This window comes from Leiobunum rupestre, chromosome 4, assembly GCF_980474605.1.
Source record: "Leiobunum rupestre chromosome 4, qqLeiRupe1.1.hap1, whole genome shotgun sequence".
In the NCBI taxonomy this organism is placed as follows: Eukaryota; Metazoa; Arthropoda; class Arachnida; order Opiliones; family Sclerosomatidae; genus Leiobunum; species Leiobunum rupestre.
Genome location: NC_143387.1, coordinates 7,326,690 through 7,335,708, shown reverse-complemented (window position 1 = coordinate 7,335,708; position 9,019 = coordinate 7,326,690). Strand labels below are relative to the sequence as shown.

At 41.3% G+C, this 9,019-nt stretch overlaps 1 protein-coding gene and 1 long non-coding RNA gene across 2 annotated transcripts; one reads left to right on the top strand and one right to left on the bottom strand.

Annotated features, from left to right (window-relative positions):
- Positions 1-2,106: 2,106 nt before the first annotated feature.
- On the top strand, positions 2,107-2,553 carry LOC149945971 (uncharacterized). Its single transcript, XR_016480433.1, has 3 exons — positions 2,107-2,190; positions 2,265-2,330; positions 2,404-2,553. It is a non-coding gene; the product is annotated as an uncharacterized LOC149945971 (long non-coding RNA).
- Positions 2,554-6,012: 3,459 nt separating this feature from the next.
- Positions 6,013-8,473, bottom strand: LOC149945970 (uncharacterized). Its single transcript, XM_090170683.1, has 4 exons — positions 8,338-8,473; positions 7,171-8,181; positions 6,437-6,915; positions 6,013-6,324 (listed from the first exon to the last, which is right to left on the bottom strand). Exons 1-4 carry the CDS (start codon positions 8,471-8,473, stop codon positions 6,013-6,015), a joined length of 1,938 nt encoding a protein of 645 aa, XP_090026809.1.
- Between the last annotated feature and the right edge of the window lie 546 nt (positions 8,474-9,019).

Here is a 9,019-nt window from a genome sequence, read left to right as displayed (position 1 = left end):
GTTCTCGCTTTAGTAAGCCAAAGCCTAGTTTTTAAACGAATTATTTATCGGATCAAGTTATGAAACTAGCTTTTCTCTTCCGTATAAGATAAAATTTCATTTTTTATTTTGCCAGAAGAATTTAATTTTAAAACGGCGTCTGCATTTTTTCGAATCGTTCATTATAAATTAACAATGAGAAGCGGTTGTTTTTTTTAAATAGTCAAAACTTGGATCGCACATGAAATTTCTCTAAACTTAAATTGTTCTTGATTATTCCGCATTATCCCTAATAGTGACTTGTTTTATTTCCTCTGAGTAAGAAGTCGCCCGACTATTGGAAGTTACTCTTCACTCGTAAATGTTAAATTGGTAAATGATTAGTCAAAGCCCAGACCCCAGATATCCCAATATTAAATTAATTTGGTGACTTGCCCATTTTAGTGATTTTTTGACCTAGCAAAATTAGGTCCAATTTATTCTGAGTGTCTCTTTTGCCATCCACCTCCGGAGTACTAGTTCACTCCGTTTTTTTATTATCCCTCCTTTCCGATACTTAACATTCAGAAAATTTTATCATATTCTCCGAACATTCGGTGGTTCTGCCCGGGTTTCCCGAGTTTTTGCCATTCCCTCAAGAACTCCGAAGTTCCTTCTCGAGTTTTGTTCAACTCGGTTCAAGACTTTCCACGTCTAACGAATACTGTGTTAAATAAAATAACACCTGCCTATAATACATGACTTGTACTTTATGTTATCATGGATTTTTTTTTTATTTTTCAGCTATTCGAACGAATTCATAAACTTGCACAAATAACACAAAGATTTGGGTACTTGATAAATATTTTCCAATTATTATTTCTAAATTTAAAAAAATAATACTTTTGGTTTAATCCCGGAAATTGATATTTGTGTGCCGGATAAGAGTTTTTCATTAAGGGCGTAAAGCTCGCCCTTAATCCATATATCATTAGGTAAGACTTCACGTGCCTTCTCTTAGTCGAACTCCTGATCATGCATGCTCGTTCTATTTCACACATTCGATTTTGTAGCGTGCACGCGACAACAATACGAAAATCACGACGTCTGAAGGGGTTTTTTGAAGTCGCATGTGACAACGACCAAGGGTAGGTAGGAACCTGATTTATTTAGCGCGACTGACTGCTTAAGTATTACAAAAAGTGGGTGTAAGTGGGAGGAGTTCCTTCTTAATCTCTCGAAGTTTATTCTGTGCGTCAAAGTTATATTTTAACGGGCGGAAGGCGGTTTTTGCCATTTATTCGATAAGCTTATCGAGCAGTTGTTCAGAGTAATCCGCAGGGCAGTGAAAAAACCACGTTAACACAAAATAATATAGTTTCTTTTGATAAGGAATTTTATGGCTTCTTATTTCTTGAAAATAATGTGGGCATCTCTGTTTTATCGAATTTGGAAATCACATGGTATAAAGAAATTTGAACGCAACCAAGATATAAGGCACTCGTGTGAACCAGTCTTTAGATGGACTAATATTTACATTTTTCATCGTCAGAAGAATTAATACACACGACAATTGCACAGCCGTGATGCGCTGTTCACAATCCTAGCCCTTAAGCCCCTCCTCAAATTAAATTTATCTTCAACCTATAATAAGAAAATGCCAAACTTTTCGAAATGGGACAAAAAGTGCTATATACATCTCAACTAATCCCCCCCCCGGCACTGAGATTAGGAAATCCATATATAAAGCCAAGTCAGATGAATCTGGAGAGCATTCCTTCTGTATTATTCTTGGATTTATTAATTTTTTTCTGTGGCCGCGGTCCGGCGTCATTTCGGAAGTACGCGAGTGAATTGAAAAATTAAATTTTCTTCGCGTCGGGTTCGTGGTCAAGAATTGTCTATTTTGGTGTAAATATCGGGGTTATGTAAAGGACTGTTCGCAGTCGTGGTAAGGATCGGGAAAATAAATCATTAGTTCATTTTTATAGTTTTTTTTAACATTTGATATAAGACTGAAACTCTCATATTCAAGATGATTGTTTTATTTGTCAATGCAATTTAGGCAACCATCATGGCTACTAATATCCGTGTTCGTTTTCTTCCATTATACAAAATTTAATTTATAAAGGCACCAAAAACGGCTGTTTTGAATGCCAGGTGTGCGGAACTAAAGACAAATCCAAGCCCGTCCTTCTTTCGGGACATTTTAATAACGAACGACATCTTAAGGTAAGTTGTTTTAAATTTAATTACATCAGCCTGAAATATACACTGACGTTGTTGATTATTTCATATGTTGATAGAGACACAATGCGGATGAATATCGGAGATTTCTGTTAACCAAGATCATGTGACGCAGCAATCAACTGGTGCATCAACCTCTAAGCAAGAAATATCTAAAAAGCGATCCATAACAAAGGAGATTCTTCCGAAATATTTTAGATTTCATTTCCCTGAACTGCGCACCGCTGAATATCACGGAGAAGGCAGGTTTTCAACGGATAATTGCCAGTATTGATCTGAAGATTCAAATCCCGTCCAGAGGGACCAAAACCCGAAATGTTAATGTTATCGTACGTATAAGGAGGCAATTATTGTTTAGAGCTAAGATGAGTCGTAATTCTCCAGATGTGATCTGGCTCGTAGCCAGAAATATCTCCTTGAGGGGGCAGTAGTTTTCTGTAAGGGGCATATTTTTTCATACATCGAAATTTCGATTGTTAAAACCTTGCGGGGTGGGAAGAAATATTTTTTTTCAAAATCCTCCTAAATTGTAAACAGTTGAATAAGAACTTTCAAGGGAGAGTTGTTTAGGGGGAATGGGGGTTTGAAATCCATGTAAAATACGTCATTTGGTCGCAGTTCGTCGCGAGGAGATACCCGCTAAACGCAGGTAAAAAATAGTTAAATCAACCGATGGCCCTCTATGGGCTTTACAAAGTTACACTCTGATGACGTTTCAGTGACGTTTTTTAAGTCGAGTTCCGACCCCTCGCACCTCCCTTGAAATTCCCTTAAAGACTGAATAATTTTATATAGGACCCTGCACAGCGCCTATGGAAAATGTCCTTCGGTTCATTTTGATGATATTTGGGTATGTTGTACTTCTGACCATGGTGAACAAAAGTCTTGCTGGGCACAACTTCCAAAAATTAAAATCTTGGCCGCTAGGGCCCGGCAAAGATCGGCGATTTACAGTTGTAACAATGTTTCAATTCCTATTTCTTCTCCAACGTATTCCTACTACACCCAGCTTTTGAATTTTTTTAAACCGTCTGATAAAGATCAGCACTAATATCGTATTCCCATTATACCCAACTGTTGTAAGATTTTGTCACTCTGATAAAGATCAAGGTGTGTTTGTAAACAATAGGGAACGATATTACTAAATACTAATAATTGTAAATCTTCACACGTATTACGCTCTATAAATAAATATAAAAAGTGATTTAATCAATAAAAATATTTAAAAAAATATATATTTGTTCATTTTCAATGCTTTATTAGACTAAAGCCAGTAGGCCAACAATGAATTTTCCAAAAAATATTTGGTTTTTAAACCAGTTTTACACGTAATAATTGCCACGTTCCGACGCTCTTACCATCGCGCTGTTTTTGCTCAAATTTTCATATTCACAACATCACTGATCTGTAACGAATAAAATTGCCTGATTCACGACCTTAATATTGAAGTAGTTTGGACTAGGCTTATCATGACAAGTAAGTAGAGATAAAATATAGTTTATTACATGACTGTATAACCCTATCTTATGCCGAGTTACATTAGTTTATATAGCTATACATAGACTGATAAGCGGTTTAGGCGGGAAGCACGTTATCTATATAGGTGGGAAGCGCCATCTATTATAACAACCTTTTTTTTTAGTAGTCTAGGATCTTGGGTTTCATTACAATACGACCAGACCTGGTTGTTTGTTCCTGTGTAGGTGATACAGCTGGTGTGGGAAATGGTTGGACTTTCGAAGGAAATGGTGACGGAGGAATGTAGTTCTGCTGTTGGATCATATTCGTAGGAACAATGTTCCTTCTGTAGTCTCTTGACGTGGAGGGCTTGTCCAGACATTCAGGAATCATCTGTTGTTGGGGAATTTGTTGAGCTTTTGCTATTTGAGGAAGATGTTGGGGTAGTAAAGATCGTTGGCTCGTTGATTGCTGAGGCATTTGGTTTATTGTTGGTTGGTGAGGTATCTTTTGAATAGGTTGTTGAGGTACCGTTGTCTGAAGTGCAGCTGTTTTCAGAGTCACTGTCTGTTGTGGTGTCGAACGTTGTTGTACTGGATAGCGTATGTAAGTACTCTCTGCTGGGTTCCATCTATCTCTGTATGAAGAAGTCTCATTAATTGTTAGGGTATTTGGGATATGTAGGTCTAGATTCCGAGGATCTTCAGAACCCTCGGAATTAATTTTGCAGGGTTGACTTGCTGTCGGGATTCTTGGACTTAGATGTACACGTGTTCGCCTAAAGTTTTTTCCGTCTTGTGTCTTGATTAGGTAGGAATGAGGCTCTGGAGCTCTTGCATCAACGACAGCAGGGAGCCAAGTACGATGATCAGCTTGATAATAAACCGGGTCGCCTGATGAAAATGTTTCTGGCGTAGGGTGGCGTACGGTAGTCTGCTTCTGAATCATATTTTCTCGTCGTTCCTCCAAAGCCTTTTGCATATGTCGAATCGGGAATTGGGGTTGTAGCGTAGCTCGTGACGTGGTATTCTGAGTGCGTGTTTGGCGACCCATCAGCATTTGGGAGGGAGTAGGTAGCTTCCCGATGGGCGTATTCCGGTACTCCATTAAAATGTAGTGGAGGTTTTTTCCTTCTGATTGAGCTTTTAGCATCAGATTCTTAATGGTCTGGACTGCACGCTCTGTAAGGCCATTTGACCTTGGATAGTGAGGACTGCTAGTAATGTGAGTAATGCCCCAATTCTTTAGATATTCCTTGAAGTGAACGGAGTTAAATGGAGGCCCATTATCCGAAACCAGTCGAAGAGGAGCGCCATATCGTGCGAAGTGAGGATCTAGGAAATTGATAATTGCTTGTGAGTTAGTTGTTCGTAATTCTTTGGCCTCGATAAATTTGGAGAAATAGTCAACTAAGAGGACCAGTTTCTTGTTCTGGATTTGAAATATGTCCGTTCCGACGGTTTCCCATGGTAATTTTGGGACTGGATGTGGGTTAATTTGTATAGAGGAATTGGCCGGGTCCCTTGTCCTGCAAATGGTACACGATTGAATAAAATAAGTTATGTCAACAGTCATTTGGGGCCAGTAGACATGCATTCGAGCTTTAGATACACAGGCGGTGACCCCTTGATGTATGGAGTGGAGTTGCTTCATTACTTCCGGACGTAGTATCATTGGGACCACGAGGCGGTTACCTCTGTAAATGAGGCCATCAGACTCGTGCATTTCTTCTTGGTACGGCCAATCTGGGACGATGTCTTTGGCTAACTTCTTTTGCGAGTTCGGCCAACCGTTATAGATGTATGTACAAAGCGTCTGTAAAGTCGAGTCTTGTTTTGTAGCCTTCTGAAATTCCCGTTGCCTATCTTCAGAGAGAGCTGTCATGGAGTAAAGGGTTGCATGGAGTCCCTCCATTTCAGTAGTATCGAGGACTGTCTGTTGGAGGGCTGCACGGGAAAGAGTGTCAGCAATTTGTAAATTTTTACCAGGGACATACGTGAGTGTGAAATGATATCGTAGCAAACGCAAGACCATTCGTTGTAATCGAGGAGAGAGTAGGTGCATAGGTTTGTGGACAATTACTAGGAGAGGCTTGTGGTCCGTTTCAATGAGTACATGAGTCCCTGCGATGTACCAATCGAACTTCTCACATGCGAAAAGGACCCCAGCAAGCTTTTTCTCAATTTGTGAATATCGTTGCGGTGTCGGAGTGAAGCTAGTAGATGCATATTCAACAGGTTTGCTATTCTGCAGTAGGGCTGCCCCAATTCCTGTAGAGCTAGCGTCGACAGTTATACAGCATGGAGTCTGTGGTTTGTACATAGCCAGGACCGGAGCTGTTGATATTAGTTATTTTAATGAATCATATATAGCTTGCTTATGTTCGTCCCAGTAGAAAACCGCGTCTTTCTTCAGGAGGGCACGCAGTGGAATAGCCTTTTCAGAGTAGGATGGTAAGAAACGTGTAATATAATTGAACATGCCCAGGACACGTTCAAGCTCTACGGGATTCTTGGGTGATGGTAAGTCCATAATCGCCTGAACCCTGTCCGGATCAATTGACATATTGTCTGGAGTAATGATGTGGCCCAGGTACTTGATACTTGACACAGCCAGTTGAAGTTTTCTAGAACTGAAAGTCAACCCGTTGTCACGAGCAGTCTGTAAAATGCGTGTCAAAAGTTGGTTGTGATCGTTATTATCGGTGGCAGCGAGTAAAAAGTCATCAGTCGCAATGAATGTGTTCTTAAATTCATCTAATGAGCGACATTACTTGTTGGAATACCTCTGTAGCGGTACAGATGTCATATGGTAGCCTCAAGAAACGGAAGGTGCCAAATGGTGTGGCAGAAGTGCAGAGGAATGAGCTCTCTTCCGTTAACTCCACTTGCCAGAAGGCACTCTTCGCATCTAGGACTGTAAAGACAGTACATCCGTTAAGTTTGGAAAAGATATCCTGAGCTGTGGGTGAGGGAAAAGGTTGGCGTAGTATAGATTGGTTCAGTTTTCTAGGGTCTAGGCAAAGACGGAGATTTCCGTCAGTCTTCCTCTCGACTACCAAGGGATGAACCCATTCTGTTGGGCCATGAACAGGGGTAATTATCTTATTCTGAAGCATCAGTTGCAATTCTTCGTAGACTGGTTGTTGTAAGGCATGTGGGAGTTTATGAGCGACGGAGACTGATGGGACTGCGTTTGGCTTCAGCTGAATATGGTACTGTATTGGCAGTTTTCCTATCTTGTCGAAGACATCTGAAAAGGTGTTGATTATTTTTTGAGGATCAGTATAAGTGGTGAGTTCATTTAAAGGTGCCACCGAATTAGATTGACAGATTAATGGTACGGCACATGGTCGTGGAACACGATACAGCAAGCCCAAGGCCATGCAAGACGAAGCACCAAGGATTGGAGTGGTGTGTGCCGGAGTTATGTAAAAAGCCAGGCGTTGATGGGCCGCAAAGGATGCACATGCACAGGAGCCCATGCCTATTACGGGAACTATATTACCAGTATAGGCAACTATCCGACGTAATGGTGGCTGTAATGGAGGTTTTGTTGGCATCTGGTCATAGATGTGTTGTGGTAAAACGTTCACGTGGGATCCAGTGTCTAGTTTGAGAAGAACGGGAGTGTTATTCAAATAAATATGCTCATACCACAAACTGTCCCTTTGTGAGATTGGACTGCCAGAGCGGCTCAAAGCCATCAAAGTGTGCAGCAAGAAATCGGGTTCGGCTTCTTGATAAATTGTTGATGGATCAAAGAAAAATTGCGTGTGAGCTGAATAGTTGGCCATATCCTGATGCATGTGGTCGTCAAGGAAATCCTGGTTCGTGTATTCACCTTCTAGGCGGGCGGAATAGTGATCACCAGGTAAGGAGTCCAAAGACTGTAGTGTATTTGATCGGCAAAGGCCAACCCAGTGACCCTTGCGGTGGCAGTTGTGGCAAAGGGAAGCAGCAGCAGGGCAGCGGCCCGGGTATCGATGCTGGAGTCCACAATTTAAGCATCCTGGTTGTCGTGAAGACGAAGAGGAGGGTCGCTGCGATGATGAAGAGGTCAAAAATCGTCGTCGTTGCGCCGAAGATTGAGACAGATTTTGCGAATAACCCCGGCCCCGATAGGGAGACGGATGTCTTGGCAATAAGGCACGTGGCTGGAAATTTTGAAGTGGGTGTCGAGGACGTGTACGGTTTTGTTGAAACACTGTGTCTAGGCTAGTTGACGAAGGACCCGTAGTCTGAAGAGACGTAGGGCGTTGCAGGGCGGCATGATGTGAGGAAGTTTCGTCCGCTTGACAAATCGCTATGGCTTGGAGCAGGGTGAGATTGTGACGAGTAAATAAATTTTTTCGTAATTCATCTTTGTAGACACCGGCAAGGATCTTGTAACGGATTAATGAGTCGTGAACAGTGTCAAACTCACAACTCTTGGCCTGAGAGCGGAGGGCGGTCAAGAACTCATCGAACGGTTGATTCTGTTTTTGTATGGTATGAAAGAAAGCATATCGGTGAGAATCTGGATTGTGATATGGTGCATAATAATTATCAAATGCAGTATAAATATCTTCCTAAGCAGGGTGTGCTTGCTCTGGTGGTAATGGAATCGCCAAAGCATCGTAAATCTTCCGGCCAGCTGGGCCTAAGGTATATAAAAATATGGCAACTTGAGTACTTGCAGTTTCAGTGGAGAGTTTCGTCGCTGTAGAAAAAATCTTGAAGTTCTCTTTGTAAGCAGCCCATGCAGAGGCAGGATTGACAGTCCCCGGATCGAACTGGTCTGGGGCGCGAAAAGACGAGGCTGTAGCCATACTGAGGCCTTATGTCTAGGCTAAATAACTCTGTTAAATTTTAATACAATAGATACATACCCCACTTCTGACACCATGAAGTAGTTTGGACTAGGCTAATCATGACAAGTAAGTAGAGATAAAATATAGTTTATTACATGACTGTATAACCCTATCTTATGCCGAGTTACATTAGTTTATATAGCTATACATAGACTGATAAGCGGTTTAGGCGGGAAGCACGTTATCTATATAGGCGGGAAGCGCCATCTATTATAACAAATATTCTGCTTGACGAACTCGGTTTCTAGATTTACGGACTTACTTTACTGATTTTTTGGTTTTCGACCACCAATACGGACTTGACTTGATTGCGCACGTGATTACGGGCTGGATTACTTGTTGGTGAAACCACGGACTGTAAATTTTAGAGGACGGGTAATGCGTTGCCTTCCTCTGTAGAATTTTGGTTTCCCCGCGCATCAATCACTTCGAAATAGAGAGAGAGAGTCCGTCAAGGTCATTTGTACCACGTGATCTTGAAATTTCAAAATGGCCCCCGTTATA